The sequence below is a fragment of the Oncorhynchus gorbuscha genome, linkage group LG02 (genome assembly GCF_021184085.1).
Source record: "Oncorhynchus gorbuscha isolate QuinsamMale2020 ecotype Even-year linkage group LG02, OgorEven_v1.0, whole genome shotgun sequence".
Lineage (NCBI taxonomy): Eukaryota > Metazoa > Chordata > Actinopteri > Salmoniformes > Salmonidae > Oncorhynchus > Oncorhynchus gorbuscha.
This window is the reverse complement of record NC_060174.1, coordinates 61,096,485-61,115,141: the sequence shown is the minus strand read 5'-3', so window position 1 is coordinate 61,115,141 and position 18,657 is coordinate 61,096,485. Positions and strand designations below refer to the sequence as shown.

At 42.7% G+C, this 18,657-nt stretch overlaps 1 protein-coding gene across 2 annotated transcripts in view; it reads left to right on the top strand.

Annotated features, from left to right (window-relative positions):
* Nucleotides 1-5,429: 5,429 nt before the first annotated feature.
* Nucleotides 5,430-18,657, top strand: part of chm (CHM Rab escort protein) — a 34,944-nt gene continuing 21,716 nt past the window's right edge. Inside the window, exons 1-7 of one of the 2 annotated variants that reach the window (XM_046315365.1) lie at nucleotides 5,430-5,523; nucleotides 12,558-12,624; nucleotides 12,884-12,956; nucleotides 13,261-13,385; nucleotides 13,789-14,134; nucleotides 14,318-14,434; nucleotides 14,796-14,916. In XM_046315365.1, the coding sequence (XP_046171321.1) occupies nucleotides 5,472-5,523; nucleotides 12,558-12,624; nucleotides 12,884-12,956; nucleotides 13,261-13,385; nucleotides 13,789-14,134; nucleotides 14,318-14,434; nucleotides 14,796-14,916 (901 nt within the window). In that variant the 5' untranslated portion in view covers nucleotides 5,430-5,471. Of the gene's footprint in view, nucleotides 5,524-12,557; nucleotides 12,625-12,883; nucleotides 12,957-13,257; nucleotides 13,386-13,788; nucleotides 14,135-14,317; nucleotides 14,435-14,795; nucleotides 14,917-18,657 lie in introns of both variants that reach the window. The other variant, XM_046315356.1, reaches the window with a different exon arrangement.

Sequence of the window (18,657 nt, the reverse complement as noted above, 5' to 3'; positions counted from 1 at the left end):
TGACATTAGGATATCAATAACAATTTGTTTGTATATTTTGTGCTTAAAAAGTGGCACCATCTTAATCCCATAACCTTCATGTTGCTCTGCAATTATTGATCAAAATAATTTGTCACTGACATTCTTTCTCAGAATCATTTTGCATTCAGAGATATGTTGTTATGCATTCTTTGACGTGACAAAAATGACAAGAATTAATATTGCTAACTGTACTGTAACTACACTTAGAATACACTGTAATGAATGTGGACGAATCATAAATCGTCCACATAAAAGTTCCTTCAGTGGATGACAATTGTACTTTGCTTGTAGGAAGAATACATCCATTCCTGTATGCTTGCCATTATAGTCTATGCTCCATGCAGACTGCAGACAAAGCGGTTGTGTGAAAGACAGAAGACGTAGAAAAGGAGAGAGTGAGAGAGAGAGAGTGAGGGAGAGAGAGAGAAAGTGAGTGAGAGAAAGAGAGAGAGAGAAAGTGAGTGAGAGAGAGAGAGAGAGAAAGTGAGAGAGAGAGAGAGAGAGAGAGAGAGAGAGAGAGAGAGAGAGAGAGAGAGAGAGAGAGAGAGAGAGAGAGAGAGAGAGAGAGAGAGAGAGAGAGAGAGAGAGAGAGAGAGAGAGAATGACTGCCTCATCTCAATTTTGCATCCTTCCTTAGAGTTATTGTAATGTGAAATATTGCAGTGGGGCCAGATACAGAACACCATCTCCCTTCAAGAATAATGAAATGTTTTTATTAATGCAAGCATCACACAAATCAATAACAACAATATATTACTGGTGATTGTAATTGAATGTTTTCCTAATTTTACTGTCACTTGTGATAGATACTCATGCCCATTACAGCGTTTCAAATTCATTACACTTTCTTGTCTCTTGCTGGATTGAATGTTACAGGAGTCAAGTAATCCATTTGGGCTGTGACATGTGCCAAAAAGCTGATGGACTCTTAATTTAAATAAAATATCGCTCCTTAATTCTACTTAAAAGGACAAGCTTGTTACTTGAGTGTGGGTGCCATGCTTAATTTTTTCAAGAAGGCCCACATTGATGATATAATGACACTTCCGCTATGCTTGCTGCCAAATGAAGGGTGACTGATCCCTGAAGTAAGACCGCCAATCTATTCTCTGCCTTGGGATGTGGTTTGGTCTATAAAGCTGAATCACTGAGCCTGAATACTTGTCACAACCATTTTGGCATCTTGAAAGTCATCTTGCTATATTTGTAATCACATTGTAATCACATGTATTTATATTTTTCCATGTGTTCATTTGATGTATTCATTGTAAGTTGTTCCCCACATATTTTCCCCAAGTTGAAAAGAAAGAAGAACAAAAAGTTCAGCTTTATTAGAGCTGATAGAATTCAAGCCAAATCTTTGAATACGCCCTTCGAATACTGGTTGCATTTTCAGGATTTACATATAACCACAGCCCTTAATCATATGATTCCACTTGGTTGTCTGTCCAGTTCTGAGAGAACTTGAAATCCAAGTCTCTTTCATGGACTATACCACTATATTCACAGCACCCTCAACACCTGTCAAGTTGCACTGCTCTGGTTAACTTCATGGTTCTCCATAACATATCCCTTCAAGTAGAAGGAACAGGAGGACGAATGGCCTAAGAAACCTTCATACTCCCCCCCTCCCAAATAATCCACAGCTAGAATGAAACAGAGCCAATCAGACACTCTTTAAAATGCCTGAGCCATGATAAAGAGTTAGCTACATCTCTAACGGTTCTCTGAAGCAACAATCAAAGGAAGCGGAACACATAGAAGTGAACAGGGAAAGGTGTGGGCACTTGGAAGATAAAGAGTTCTTGATTTTTTCTCAGAAAGCAAGGCAGTGCTTGCTGCATTGATGGTCTTTTGTAAGACAGCCAGGAAAAGCGCCTCTGAACATACCCCTAAATGGCACAGGATGAAACTGTTCCGACCATTTCAAACCACACAGGTTTTTCTTTTAATTTTACTTGGATTAAAAAAAGAAGCATATCCCGTGAGAGTAAGCAAGTGACACCAAGACACCCCTGCATCACAAAACTTGAGACAAACACTCCTGTTAAAAGCTTCAACACTGCGGTTCAAATTTAATAGGGAAAAGGGGGGGGGGGGGGGGGGGGAGAAAATGCTTGTTTTCAGCCATCTGTCAGGGTTGTTTTAAGTTATATGAGATTTTTGAAAAGGAGACCGGTGATGATCAATTGATGATTCCTCTAAACCAATAAACACCTGTCTGCATAGCTTGACCCAGCAAACAACAGGGATAGCTGCAAACTACCTAATGAGCAAGTCTTAATATTCTCGAGGAACCCTCTCTGCTTGGTGACATAGTAGGTTACTGCCCAAAACCTTATACGGGATGAGAACAAAAGTTACTGAAGTTTCTACAGCACAATGCCTGGTTAGCACAAACAAATAGCTGCTGCCTATAATGTTGAACAGTACATGAGACAAGTATGTTGTCTGGGTCTGGAATGCATAATGCATCTCATGCTTTTGTGACAAAACAAGTGTCCTATCAATGTAATGAAAAAACGTCACCCATTTAAAACCATGACTCACTTGAATGAAATAATGAACATGGAGATGTCCTCTACTTGTGTAGAATTAAACAATGTTTTTAGAAGTACTCTCAAGTCTGGTTCTTTTTTAACTGCAGGGCTTTTAGAAAGCACTTAAAACCACAAAAGGCAACCGGTGATAATGAATCCAAAATGGTCAAACTACGCACTGGTTGAATCAATGTTTGTTCCATGTCACTTCAATTAAATTACATTGAATTAACGTGGAATAGACCTTGAATTGACGCCTGTGCCGTGGGTAATGTGTGCTACTGTCTACAGCGCCTAGCTAACTGTATGCCAGGTGCAGCTTATATCATCAGGTTAGTTTGACCTCTTGTTCTTTCAATGTATTGAACCAGGAAATAGACACAGTGTACATTCATTTAAACGGCATTTAAAGGGAAATTACAACCCTCATAATAACTCTTTTAAATGCATGTTCGTTTTCGAAACAACACTCAATACATCATTACCTTTACAACCAGCACATCACTCAACAAGCAATCAGTCCAACCCACTGAAGTTTACAGCATACACTAACAGGATTGCAGGCTAAGCAGCAGTCAAGCACCGGACATTTGTGAAGCTTACCTCATTCTGGCTGAGATGGAGAAAGGAAAGAAAGGATAATGATGAAAATCTTTCAAAATATATACTTTACCTGAGTTCAGTCCAGGATTTGTCCGTTGGCTGAAACAGTTCCTATACGCAGAATCGGGTCATTGCCATGTTCTGCCATTGACAGTAGTGATGCCAGCTCTTGGCCAATGTGGCTAGTGGGGTATACCATCTACAGTTGTCGACCAGGAGAAGTATGCCCGATTGAGCCTAGGTTACTCTTTACTGAGTTCGTCATGATATTTGGTTGGCCGTCCTGTGAATGGCTTGTGTCCGGAGTGTAATGCTTGATGAAACGGTGGAGCATGTGTTGTTGTATTGTTGTAAGTATGTGAAGAGAGGGAAAGATTGATGTGTATGGGTTAATTGAGGTTGGACGGGGTTGGGGAGGTTTGAAAGGGATTTTTGGAATGGGGGAGTGTTTGACGGAAGTTAGTATGGCTCTTTTTTAATTTAACTTAGTAGTAAATAATAAGGGAGATGGATTTAAATGTTTGTGTTAGTTTTCTTTTTATCCTAATGTAATGTGAACCGTGAATGACCACATACTCCAGCACAGTAGGTGGCGGCATGCACCATTAACGTTTCTTTGCATGAAGAAGAAGAAGAAGGAGAGGAGGAAGAAAAAGAAGAAGAAGGAAAAGAAGGAGAAGGAGGAAAAGAAGGAGAAGAAGGAAAAGAAGGAGAAGAAGAAGAAGGAGAAGAAGGAGAAGAAGAAGAAGAAAGAGAAGAAGGTTATGCAGCAACCACCAGTGCAGAATGATGATCATATGCATCATCATATTCTGACCATTTCAGAATGTTGCCTTTTTATTCTCATCCCTTTTGCAAATCCCTCAGAAGCCTGTCTCAGTTTGATCATTTTGTTTAGGGATAACTCTAGTTAGGCAAATCGTATATATAAACCTGAACAAAACAAGCATTGTTCAGGTTTGCTTGTTAAAAAACAGGATAGCACTAAAAAAGATACACAAACAGGTTCTTATAACTCCGACAATAAAACAGACTTGCGACTAAAGTGAGACCATGCTTTCACAGACCATGCTTTCACAGGCTTTACTGGTTGATTTACAACTGAACAAAAGCAGTGACAAATCATTTCAGGATGAAAGAAAAAAGAGAAAACAGGTATCCACTGCATTTAAAAATAAACAGTGAATAGAATTACAACTTCATTCAAAAGACAATCACCTTAAGACTGCTTAAACTACAAAAAGGTGTCTCCAAATACATGAAAACAACTGAAAAACAAAATGACCTTATTGCAGTGTCATAGCCCTAACCTACAAAGCAATACAAATTTGGATTGTGTCGACCAGTGTCAATCAGCACTGATACAAATAGCCTACCTTATCAGAAAACTCCAACCACACCAAAAACATTTCTTCAAAACAGCATAGTCACAAAATGGTTACCCTGGCTCATAAGTAGACTTGCACAGTAACAACACAGCACAAAACACACAGACCACCTTCAGGGAAAATGGTAGGGGATGCGATTATCTGGCCCGGGTTGCCCCGGTGGGAGGAGTTTGCACCGGGGGAAAAATGATTGCATTCGCTTTGGAACCAGGCTGCCTCCCGGGCGTGAACCAGCGGCCACGGACGGAGAAGTCGGCTCACAACAAAGTCACATAGATTAAGCATGTGGAGTAATAGGATTCTGTGTTTTCAGATGCAAAATGTATTGCTTTTGATAAAAAAAATATGTAATCTGCCTTCACAATGAAAACTAGTTAGAGAATTTCAACATACTGTATATTTTATGGAAAAACATATGTTGTATGTTTCTGAATGATTGTTGACAACATGACCGAGTGGTATAGATTACTGTTCAATTTGAGAAGGGCGCTCCTCCAGGTGGGTCTGGGGTGCTTTTATATGTTGTACATGTTCCCCACCAATTAGGGTCCCCTGGGAAACATGGACCAAAACTAAGATACCTCTTACCCTATATGAATGCCTGATATATTAGGGATTGATGGAAAGTTTTAGGACTACTGGAGGTGTTCATCAGTGCTGATGCAGTGTAATCTTGTTGTTATTTATGTTATCACCTTAATCTCCCATTGCCTACTATATTATGGAATATTGGATGTTGAAGGTACGGTGTTTCTATTTTAGTTTACTTATAGTTACATCTTTACTAATATGATATTACTCATGTTTATTATTTAAGAGAAAATACATGGGATACTTTTTGATTTAATCATTGTTTGTATACACACGCGCACGTACATGTGACGTCACAGCTATTCTGTCACATGATACAGTGCTCACCATGGCGGCGGACAACCTACCATCCGAATTTGATGTTATCATACTCGGGACAGGTAATAAACTATTGTTGGTTTGCCAGTGTGTGTACTTTCAAGCGGTTTCTTGTTAACTGTGCCTCTGAAATTGGGGAGGGTGCAAGAATATTGTCTAAAGGTTTCATCCAAAACTGTGAAACGGCTGATAGCGTTTGTTGCTAACGCTAGCCGCTTGTTGTTGACGTTAGCAGCTAGCTAGGGAGTTACCTTGCTAATTAGGAGCACGGAATATCTAACATGTATTATACCTGTAGCATTTGAATATACAACGGCTAGCTAGCTATAGCCTTAGCAATTCGTGTCATTTTCTGAACGCGTAAAAAATGTGTTTTATAAACTCACCATTTCAACATCGATAGCAGCTAACTTTGACAACGTCATCAGCTTCCTTGATGGCAACGTCTGTGTGAATGTTAGCTATCAGCTATCTGAATTCTTGCTTTCGTGTCCATGTTTGATGTGAAGAGCTAGTTAACTAAATTTAACCCCAACAACCAACGTTTGCACATGGTACAAAAGGTAAAAATATACAGCCAAACAGCTAGCATTAGTAAAAGGCATCTCTCTAACTTAACTTACTGCTTGCTCGCAGTTGAGAGAAGCATGCACTGTCATTGTGACTAGCCTGGGCTACTGTTAGGTTTAGCGTTCGCTACCCATGTTTAGCCAATGAAATGTAGAACTGTTTGTGTCCAACCACCACATACAGTATATTTTCCTATCTACCTGTTTATAAATGCTAACTAGACAATACAGGATATGAAATGTAAGATGTCATTATCAGGTTCTTCAGAATAGAAATTGCTTGATCAAATGTTCAGCCACAGATGAGTCTATAATGTGATGCCATCTTACACATTCTGCACCTAGCTAATTGTAATTCTACATAATTATTTTGAAACTAAAACGTCTACATGCGTATTTCTCAAATCCCTAACACACCCATGACTGTTTCAGGGTTGGGTATTTTACTTTCTAAATGTAATCTGTTAGGCCTACAATTACCAGTTATCTGTCCAAAATTGTCATCAGTAATGTAACTTTTTGATTGACCAAACTCTGTAACGTAATCTCATTACTTTGTTACTTTTTGATTATTTCTCTTTAAGACGTCTGCATGCTTCCCATCATATATATTATGTTTTTTTCCTCTGTTAATACGCTCTCACAAATTTCTTGAGGCAAGCCAAAGTTCGGTAGCTGAAGTCATTTACCCCTTGGTCAACAGTATGGATTCTTCAATTAAGTGTTTGTTGTCATTCAATGAGAGACTCATTGAAATTCATTTTCATGCAAATTGTTTCACTTGGGAAATACTAGCCTATACTAGGCTACGGCATCTCAAGAGGGACACTATTGCCGCTTTTTTCTTGTTTTTCAAGCGCAGGTCTTTTAATAAGGGAGTATGCCAGGCACAGACTTTCACTTCACCTAGCGGAGTTCTGTTAGGAGCAAACAGCTTTTGGTGCAGATGACTTTAAAGGACATTAAAAGAAGACAAATTATCTAACAAACGCATTTGTTGTGTCATCATGGTCTCTGGCTTGTGGACAGACCCACTCTGGTGGAACATACTTGCAGCTTCTTTTTTTAATGCTGAATTTCATGTAATTGAGTAAACAGAAAGGTGTCATAGTGTATTTTTTCTCAAACATCCTTTATAAAATTAAAAGTAATCTGAAAAGTAATCATCTAGTTTTTCAAAAGTATCTGTAATCCAATAACCGATTTACATGTAATCAATTACTCCCACACGGTGTTAGTAATGATATGAACTCCGTTCACGTCACTGGGTTGATCTTAGGCTACATTTTAATTCACCAGTGGAGACTGCTGAGGGGAGGAAGGCTCATAATAATGGCTGGAATGGAGTCAAACACATCAAATACATGGTTTCCATGTGGTTGACTTGATACCACTCCATTCCAGCCATTATTATGAGCCGTCCTCCCCTCAGCAGCCTCCACTGTAATTCACTATTGGCCAGCTGGCCTACTCTTTGATGAATCCCCAGCACTGGTTTCATTGAATGTTCTGGTAAGACAATGCAATGTTTTTTTCTTCATTCAGAATGATGACCTGGGCTTACCAATAAGAATCTAGCCCCAGTAATAGCACAGGAAAGGATACAGGTGCTCTAATTCATTATGTTCAGAAATCAGTCCATGCACAGACCTGGTACAAGGCACAGAACTGATGCCAGCAGGGGATCCACTGTAGGAGCTCACCAGTGCTGGGATTCGCTATGCAATGGAGGAGGAAAATAAATATTAAAAATGACAGCTCAGATGCCTATTGCTATAATTCAGCACTATGATTGATGGTGTGCAAATTGAATATCTCTGGCCCACTTCTGGTTTTGCTGGTGCAAAAACTTCAAGCCAGCTGGTCCCCATACTGTGGGTGACAACACTGCACTGATGACCCAGTCTATTTCTGTGCAGGCAGTGTTCTGTGTCAAGGTTGGTCAGACAAGCATTTTTTCCCCCAGGTTCCCAGACTCTGTCTTTGTGTTGGGTCTGTGTGCAATAGGTGGCCGTGGACAAGGAACAGTTGTTTATGAATATAGTGGCCCCCTAATGACACCTGTTTTCCATCTGCTGGCCCTTCACCTGTGTGAGGCAGGGTGTTCCTGTTGGTTGCACCCCGTCAGTCCCCTGTTCACACACCTCTGACGCTCACCAGGGGGTGACACAGGGGACCTCTGGTCTACGTGGCTAGTTCTCTTTTGGACATCTGCGAGTTTGATGTATGAAAGTCTCTTAAAAGGGGTCTAGCCAATTGTAGGCCTAATTCTCTGCTTTTACAAATATTTTGTCAATTTGTTTTTTAAATGTAAATAATTTGACCTTGAAATAATTTTCATCAGCATAGCACCCCTGGACCATTGCAGATCTTTTGTCCAGTCGTTAGATTAATATCCCTTAAATAGCCTACGTTTTACATTTTATTCGCTTAACATACACCCATATCCAGACTAGTGAGTGTATCCACAGTAGTGAGTGCATACGTTTTCTGACTTTTTTTGTTTGTTGCACTGGTCCTCCGTGGGAATCGAACCCACAAGCGTGGCGTTGCAAGCGCCATTCTCTACCAACTGAGCCACACGGGACCTTTATTTTGAAATGTTCGACAACAGCCAAGTGAGCTGGATGGGAGGTAGCAAGTCAGCACAGGTAAAACCTACAAGGACGTTCTACAAGCTAGCCTAAGTGGAATGGTATCATGGCAAATCGATTGTGTTCCCGGGACAGCAGTGACAGAGATTCACAATTATTCCCGTTCTCATAGTGGAACTGGTCTTGTGCAGAGTCTTAATAGAGAGGCAATAAAGCAAACGGAGCCGGCATCTTGCTGAGCCGTTCCCTGCTGTTGTGTTAATGTAACTATCCATCTTGGTAGGACCTCCAGTCACTGCCATGAAGGGCCTCCATTAGCAGGACATGTGATTATGGAACTGAGCCAACAATCTCCAGCTTTACTAGTTGACACATCTCTGACTTGCACTTAGACTTCTTGCTTTGTCGTCAGGTTTAAAACGACAACAAATTGTCTGGTAAAATAACGCACGAGTCGATTTGACACCCACAATCTCCGATTGTTCTGAAATCGTTTGTTGTTAGAAACCGATAAGTTTAGCATTCCTGCAGCATTATTTTGTTTAAAAAAAATTGATCTCTGAGAAATTAAGCTAATTGAATGCACCCAAATTGCGTTTTCTTTTAATAGGATTCATAAAACATTTCATAATTATAGTACCTAACATCTGAATTGTACCAAACTTTTTTCTAACGATGAGTATGACATGAGGAATCCAAAGAAAGGGTTGTCTTTTGACCATGGACCCCCTACCACAATTCCACCCCAACAACGAGTATGTAGTATTAGTTCTCTATGTCTTGACAAGTAGTATGGAGCTGTGGCTCAAATTATTGTTTATCCTATGTAATGAATTTTGTGACTTTTTTTCCCCGTTCATAGACATTACATCCTGATAGTACCAGGTTCCGACCACTAGATGGTAAAAGTTTGAAGAATGATCAATGTTAAAGGGATAGTTCACCCAAAATACAAAATAACATTGGTTTCCAGTTTGAGTTATGACAGCAATCCATGCTTTGGTTTTGTTGGGCACTGTGTCTAATGCTAACTTTTTAGCATTTGTGTCACAAAATGGAAATAAAATTACAAAAAGATTTCAGCTTTTTATTTTCGGCCTGGCAGGCTGTGTTTCGGCAGTTATGCCTTGACCAGAGCATCTAGCATTGGATGGTATTGGATGTGTGCCACAAATGCTAAAAAGTTAGCATTTGAAACTAGGGCTGTGACAAAAAAAACAAGACGTGAATTCACAATTCAGATATGGTGCTGCGTACAACCGCTAGGGGTCAGTGTAGGTCAATCTACAGCAGTCCTGGCTTCTTACCAGACAGCGCTCACTTTATTGCTGTTTCCCCACCCACTCAACAACGATGGTATTAATGCAGTTTTAGGTTCTCTGTTGTGTTCCTCTCCCTGTATGTTTTCAGTTGTCAGTACATGGGACTTCATGTCCCACTTCTCATCAATGTGATGGCTCGTTGCAGTGATGTACCACAAGTGTGTTCATAGACGTCTACAATCTGTTGTTAACGTCACATGTGGCGTTTGAGCGCTCCTACTTTGTACTTGCAGAGCAATCATTGTACAATTTTTCCATCAGGGCCATCATGTTTTTTCTTCTGGTTCCAGATATGCCATTAGGGTATTGAAGCCGGCATCCTCTACAATTGACAATGGCTGCATATCAACTGCAATCATTTCTGTAATAGGTGCTGTGATTTTTCTCCCTCTGTCCCTTATCACACTGCTGCCAGCAACGTGTTGGGTGTCACGGTGCCTCCCTTTCAGCATTGCACTTGTACTGCCACTGTAGCTCAGTTCCACCAGGCAAATTGGGGGGGGTTCTTAAGAAAATAATAACCTAATAGCAAGAACAGCACCATCTAGTGGTCAGAACCTGGTTATATCAGGATGATAGGATGGGACATAAACCCAACAACCTCTGTCTCATTTATCTGATCAGGGGGGGGGGGCTATAACAAATTCACTGAGAATACATTGCATAGGATGAAGAAACAATACTTCCGAGCCGCAGAACCATACTACTTGTCAGACATAGAAAACTGAAACTATATACTGGTCGTTGGGGTGGGATTGGCATGGTGTGTGGGGGGATCCGTGGGTAGCTTCTGACCACTTTGGATTCCTCATGTCTTACTCATTGTTAGAAAAAAGGGATGCAATCAATTAGCTTAATTTGTCAGAGATCAAATGATGTTTCAGCAAAATAATGTTCCCCGGAATGCTTATCTTATTTTCTTATATTGTAAGCTGGATGTTAAAACAAGATGGGCCTACCACACAGGGTAAGAAAGTCTATCAACTATAAAGACTTCACAGTTAAGACTGAATAGAACATCTGGATTTCATTTTTAATCCCATTTTAACGGTGTGTGTGCGTGCATGTGTGTGTGCGTATACGAGTGACAAGAGAAGAGGATGTGACTGGGTGGTGTTGACTGAAGTGCCTTCCCATCCTGCTCTGTCTGCTGAGGGCTTGCTAGTTTCTTTTTGCCTTCACAAGCGCTCTCAGCCCGACTATAAATAACACGTCAAATGACTTTCAAGGTGGAGAGAGAATCCATTTTGGAATGTTCTCTGAAATGAAGAGTGATTTATGATTACATACAATTCCTGCTGAAAGCATTTTGGCTTTGCTCGGTCATCAAAGTCCTGCCGGCCCCCTATCTATTATTTATCGTGAGGCCTGTCTGTGTGGCATCAGTGCTTTATGGCAGGTAATGTTTGTCTTTAGCAAACATGATGTGGAAAAATCAATACCGGACCCGATAAATGGCATTAAAAGATGGCATCGGAGGTTATTTACAGTTTTTAAAAACATCTCAAGAATGGCCTGGTGGTTAGAGATACAACTATGTCGTTTTTTTTTTTAACGCGATGTAGTTCATTGAGAGAGAGTATTTTATACTCAAGTGTCCACGTAAATCTTTCTTTGTGCTGTCCCACCATTGATACGATTGGACACTGGCTACCTATACTTCATGTTCTTGCATAATCCTTGGTGAGGCTTGCAGCTGTGTACATCTTTGGCAGCCTATATGCCTAATGTCGAAATGGTGAGGACACAAATGGACAGAGTAGCATATGTGGAATGAGAGCGTACAGTGCCAAGGTGAAACGGCATAAGCCTCTGGCTTTCCGTTGTGACTGAGAGATGCTCTCTGTTAAATGACACAGGGAGAGGTTTGGAAGTGGCGGCATGTACATGAGAATAAATCACTTTCCCATTGTGTGTGCGAGATGGGACAGTGCAAGGCCAGATGAGAAAGAAGAGCGATGGAGAGACCAGGATGCCTTGGTGGCTTAATGGAGTTGTTTTCTGGGCTCGATCTGTGGCACTGCCTCTCAATCTCGCTTACCCTAACCCCTATCTCTGTGGTGTGACTCCTCTGCCCTGGCCCTTTTTTTACCTTTTTGTCTTCTCCAGGAAACGGAAACCTCCGGAATGAATTAGGATCTTTCTCTTGGCTAAATGAATACCAGGTGGATTTTTTTTTCTTTTCTTGATGTGCTCTTCACGACAGAGGATAGCGCTTTCTTTCCCCTCGGGGCAGGAGCCATTTGTGCCGTGGAAAATGTAGTGCTATTCAAATGGAACTCTTCATTTTATTGGATGTCTATTGTTCATGAACCTTGTTCAACTGCCAACACCACTAGCACTCCAAATGCCTTAAGAGTCTCATTCTAGACATTTCTTTCCCATTTGACAATAGAATAAGCAATACACTAAAAGAAATACTCATCACTTCCCGATTCAGCAGGCACCGCCAATGCAGTGAATTGCTTGCAAATAGGTTCAGGTTGAAAAAAATATATATCTTAAATTAAATTTAAACTGTTCCATTCAGACAAAAGCCACATGGAAATAATGGGTTGAATGGCTTCGTCTTGGGCTTGACAATGTGTCTCCTGTCTCTGTTCCTTTTCAGGCCTGTCTGAGTCTGTTATTGCAGCCGCATGCTCCCGTGTTGGACAGAGGGTCTTGCATGTTGACAGGTGAGTCTGAGGGGGGTGAGGTGGGTGGGTAATGGTATGTTGGATTGCACTGGGGTGAGATGGTGCTCTGGTTAGGCGTTCATTCTGTGTGATTATTTTAGATACAAATTCCAAAATCGCCTATTTTTTTAAAGTACATTCTGGGGTGAATATTTTGTCAAATTGGTTCATTTTAAAGTTACTGGTGCATGATTGTGTATAAGGCATGAACCAAGACATGACTTCAATTCTTACTTGCAATGTATGCTCCATCCTACAGGAGAAACTACTATGCTGGAAACTGGGCCAGTTTCACATTCAATGGACTGCTGTCCTGGATCGAGGAGTACAAAGTGAGTTTAGCTTTGTTTGCTATTATCTTTTGAAATGTAGCACATCATCACAAAGCATCACATTAACTGATTCAACCAATGTGACTAACTGGAGGTGTGAATATAAAATGGTCCGCCTGCTCTGACCTTTTTTTAAAAGAAGATAATGTGTTAACTGTGATCGTCCTGAGGGTTCTTGTGAGAGGCCTGGGTAATGGCTTCACGTTGGCCTACAGGCCGTGCGCGTGGGCGCGTGCAATATATTGTGTGCCCATTTGGATGTCACACATTTTCTGTAGCTGTGGCCTGCCTCCTGTGTCAGCAGGCTGGCCAGAGTGAGGAGGCTGTACGGGAGGACTGGAAGGAGAAGCTGGAGGAGGGAGAGGAGGCCCTGGCGCTCAGCTCGATGGACACGTCCATCTCCAACCTGGAAGTGTTCTGCTACGCCAGGTACCACTGAAGACAATCGGTCCACACACACACACACACACACACACACACACACACACACACACACACACACACACACACACACACACACACACACACACACACACACACACACACACACACACACACACACACACACACACACACACACACACACACACACACACACACACACACACACACACACACACACACACACACACGGGACAAACCTCTGCCCCACCTCTCCATTCTTCTAATTTTCAAACAGTCTCCTTGATGAGGGCTTCATTTAGAATAAAGCACTACAGAAAACTCTACAGGAATTAGCTTACACGGCACTGCCAATGGCCATTTATAGTTTTGTTTCGACACCTACACACCTGTTTTAATGTCCTCCTAACCTGCTTTGTGTTGTTGGCAGTGAGGAACCTGAGGAGGAGGAGGTGGCTGAGGCTGCGGCTGCAGCCTGGTCCGTCCCTCAAACACCAGACTCAGAGGGGGAGGTAGAGAGGTGTCTGCTCGAGAGCAGTTCTGTGGAGGAGGAAGAGCCAGTGGTGGCCAGTGATGAGGCGTCTCCAGCCTCTGGACCTGATGCTGGGGCAGAGCAGACCCAACCGGAGGGGCCCAGCCAGGCAGAGGAGACTCAGGGGGAGGCGCAGCAGGCCAGCCCCTCTCCAGCTGAGAGGCAACCAGAGCCCAAGAAAAAGATCACCTATACCAAGATTGTTAAGGAGGGACGGAGGTTCAACATTGACCTTGTGTCTAAGGTTGGTACAGTATATTGAGGTGTTAAAACATTTGAGGGGCAATGCTCCAAATGAACACATTGTTCTGTGTATGTGTATTTGTCCCTGTAACATAATGTTTAATTGACTTTAAGGCTAGACCATTTTAAATGATGCAGCTAAATGCATTCTGTTGCTTATTTGTTCAATTGTGACCGTCCCCAGCTTATGTTCTCTCGTGGCTCACTGGTGGACCTCCTCATCAAGTCCAACGTCAGCCGATACGCAGAGTTTAAAAACGTCACCCGCATCCTTACCTACCGTAACGGGAAGGTGGAACAGGTAAACACACACACACACACACACACACACATGCAGAACTGTGATGTAAATTCTGTCAGATTTAAGTGACTTTCCGATTAATGCTGTGGCACAAACAGCTTTTTAATCTCTGCTGAACAACATTTTTACATTATATTCAATGTGATTTACTGTGATTTACGTTTGATTTACTGAGTGGTGGTTATGACCATCGGTTTTTAATTTGAGTACTTCAATCACTCTGCTCAAGATAGCTGTCCCATGTTTGACCCCACACACACTCACCCCCCCTTTTTTATTTTTTACGCCTCCCTCACACAACCTCACAATTACTTTCTCTCTCCCTCTCTTTCTCTCCCCCTCCCTCCCTGGCTGTCTGCAGGTGCCCTGCTCCAGGGCTGATGTTTTTGGCAGCAAGCAGCTGACAGTGGTGGAGAAAAGGATGCTGATGAAGTTCCTCACCTTTTGCCTGGACTTTGAGCAGCACCCAGAGGAGTACCAGGGTAGGAACTCCCCCCTCTCCCCTACCCCTGGGGTTTCTTCTCCGGTCCTCTACCCCCAATGTTCTCTCCCTATCCCAGTCCTTTACCCCTGGCCCTCTCTTTTCAGTGCTCTCTCTCCTGGCCCTCTCTTTTCAGTGTTCTCTCTCCCTATCTCAGTCCTCTATCCCTCACTCCTCTACTTTCTCAGAATGGCGCTACAATGGATAGCAGCCGTTTTACAGGCTCCGGTCCAAATCTACTTTTACGTTGATCTGAACAGTTTTTTTTGTACATAATGTTTCCGCCATTGTTTCCTATGACCGGAAATTGCTTCTGGACATCAGAACATCAGTCACTAACCACGATTTGGATGAAGATTACTACTTCAAAGGGTTGGAGGTGCAGGACTTACTGCTCACCCCGGACCAGGCCACAGTCATTGAGACTCTAAAAAGGTGGCATAAGAGAGGCTGACGTGCGGGCACCCTGACGAAACTAAGTCGGCGAGTACATAAACCGCCTCCACCCTCCGTTCTATTGGTGAATGTACAATCACTGGAGAATAAACTGGATATGCGCCGTTCGAGATTATCATATCAACGTGACCTGAAGAACCTTAATATCCTATGTTTCTCGGAGTGGTGACTGAACAAGAACATGAATAATATGCATCTAGCAGATTTTTATTTTTGTCTGGAGGACAGAATGGCATCGTCGGGTAAACTCAAGGGGAGAGGTGTGTCTCTCTTTGGAGGACGTTTTAAGGTTCTGAGTCTCATGATAAGCTGTAGACGATATTATTTACCCAAAAAGTTTTCAATCCATCATACCTAATTTCTACCAGCATGTCAGCTGAGACAAAATAAAACCTCTAGATTGCCTTTACTCCACGGATAGAAATGAATATAAATCTCTCTCTCGCCCTCCATTTGACAAATCTGACCATAATGCTATCCTCCTCATTCCTGCTTACAAGCAAAAATTCAAACAGGAAGTACCAGTGACGCGCTCGATACAGAAGTGGTCCGATGAATCTGATGCTCAGCTACAGGACTATTTCGCTAGCGCAGACTGGAATACGTTCTGGGATTAATCCGATAACATTGAGTAGTTTACCACATCAAGTCATCGACTTCATTAATAAGTGCATCGACGATGTCATCCCCACGGTGACCGTATGTACATATCCCAACCAGAAGCCATGGACTACAGGCAACATCCGAACTGCGCTAAAGGGGAGAGCTGCCGCTTTCAAGGAGCGGGACACTAATCTGGACGCTTATAAAATATCCTGTTATGTCCTCCCAACGAACCATCAAACAGGCAAAGCATCAATACAGAACTAGGATCGAATCATACCACACCGGCTCTGACGCTCGTTGGATGTGGCAGGGCTTGCAAACTATCACAGATTATAAAGGGAAATCCAGCCGCAAGCTGCCCAGAGACGCAAGTCTACCAGAGGAGCTAAATGCCTTCTATGCTCCCTTCTAGGCAAGAAACAATGAACAATGCATGAGAGTACCAGCTGTTCCGGAAAACTGTGTGATCACGCTCTCCGTAGCCGACGTGAGTAAGATCTTTAAACACATTAACATTCACACAGGGCCAGATGGATTACCAAGATGCGTACTCTGAGCATGAGCTGACCAGCTGGCAAGTGTCTTCACTGACATTTTCAACCTCTCCCTGACCCAGTCAGTAATACCAACATGTTTCAAGCAGACTACCATAGTCCCTGTGCCCAAGAACGCCAAGGTAACCTGTCTAAATGACTATCGTCACTGTGGCACTCACATCTGTAGCCATGAAATGCTTTGAAAGGCTGGTCTCAACACCATCATCCCAGACACCAAGGACCCACTCCAATTTTCATACTACCCCAACAGATGACGCAATCTCTTTCACTCCAAACTGCCCTTTCCAACCTGGACAAGAGAAACACCTATGTGAGAATGATGTTCATTGACTAAAGCTAAGGTAAGTTCCCTGGGACTGAACACCTCCCTCTGCAACTGGATCCTGGACTTTCTGATGGCCTCCCCCAGATCGTGAGGGTAGACAAACGCATCCGCCACACTGACCCGCAACAAGGGGGCCCCTCAGGGGTGCGTGCTTAGTCACCTCCTGTAATCCCTGTTTACACGTGACACCAACAACATCATTAAGTTTACCGACGACACAATGGTGGTAGGCCTGACCACCGGTGATGAATAGACTTGGCAGTGTGATGCCAGGACAACAACCTCTCCCTCAACAAGACAAAGGAGATGATCATGGACTACAGGAAACTGAGGTCGAGCATGCCCACATTCACCTCTGGGCTGTGGTGGAGCGGGTCGAGAGCTTCAAGTTCCTCGGTGTCCACATCACTAAGGATCTATCATGGTCCACACACCAACGAAGTCGTTAAGAGGGCACAACAACACCTCTTCTCCAGGATGCTGAAAAGATTTGGCATGGGTCTTCAGATCCTCAAAATGTTCTACAGCTGCACCATTGAGAGCATCTTGACAGGCTTGCATCACTGCTTGGTATATGGCAACTGCTTGTCATCCGAGTGCAAAAACTACAGAGGGAAGTGCGTATGGCCCAGTACATCACTGAGGCCAAGCTCCCAGCAATTCAGGACCTCTATACCAGGCGGTGTCAGATGAAGGCCTTAGAAATTGTCAGACTCCAGCCACTCAATTCATAGACGGTTTTCTCTGCAACCGTACAGCAAGCCATGCCGATGCACTAAGTCTGGAACCAACAGGACCCTGATCAGCTTCTACCCCCAAGCCATACGACTGCTAAATAGTTAGTCCGGGTAGCTATTTGGCTAAATATCTGCATTCACCCTTTTTACACAAACATCTTTTACCCATCACATACACTGCTGCTACTGTTTATCTGCACCTTATTCCTAGTTATGTGTACATGCTGTATCTACCTCAGTTACCTCGTATCCCCTGCAAATCAACTCTGTACTGGTACCCCGTGTGTATCGTCAAGTTATCATTACTCATTCTGTGTTTGTTACTTTTATTATTTCGTGTTTTCGTTTTCTACACTGAACAAAAATATCAACGCAAAAATTTCAACGATTTTACAGAGTTACAGTTCATATGAGGAAATCAGTCAATTGAAATATATTCATTAGGCCCTAATCTATGGATTCGACATGACTGCGAACAGAAATATGAAGATGTTGCTCACAGATATCTTAAAAATAATAATAGGTAGGGGGCATTATTCAGAAAACCAGTCAGTATCAGGTGTGACCACCATTTGCCTCCTGCAGCGCGACACATCTTCTCATAGTTGATCAGGCTGTTGATTGTGGAATTCTGTCCCACTCGTCTTCAATAGCAGTGCGAAGTTGCAGGATATTGGTGGGAACTGGAACACGCTGTCGTACATGTCGATCCAATCCAGAGAATCCCAAACATGCTCAATGAGTGACATGTCTGGTGATTCCAAGAATTATGTAGGTATCCTTGCGACATGGGGCTGTGCATTATTATGCTGAAACATGAGGTGATGGCGGCGGATGAATGGCACAACAATGGGCCTCAGGATCTTGTCAGGGTATCTCTGTGCATTCAAATTGCCATCGATACAATGCAATTGTGTTCGTTGTCCGTAGCTTATGCCTGCCCATAACATAACCCCACTACCACCATGGGGCACTCTGTTCAAAACGTTGACATCAGCAAACCGCTCGCCCACACAACGCCATACATGCTGTCTGCCATCTGCCCGGTACAGTCGAAACCG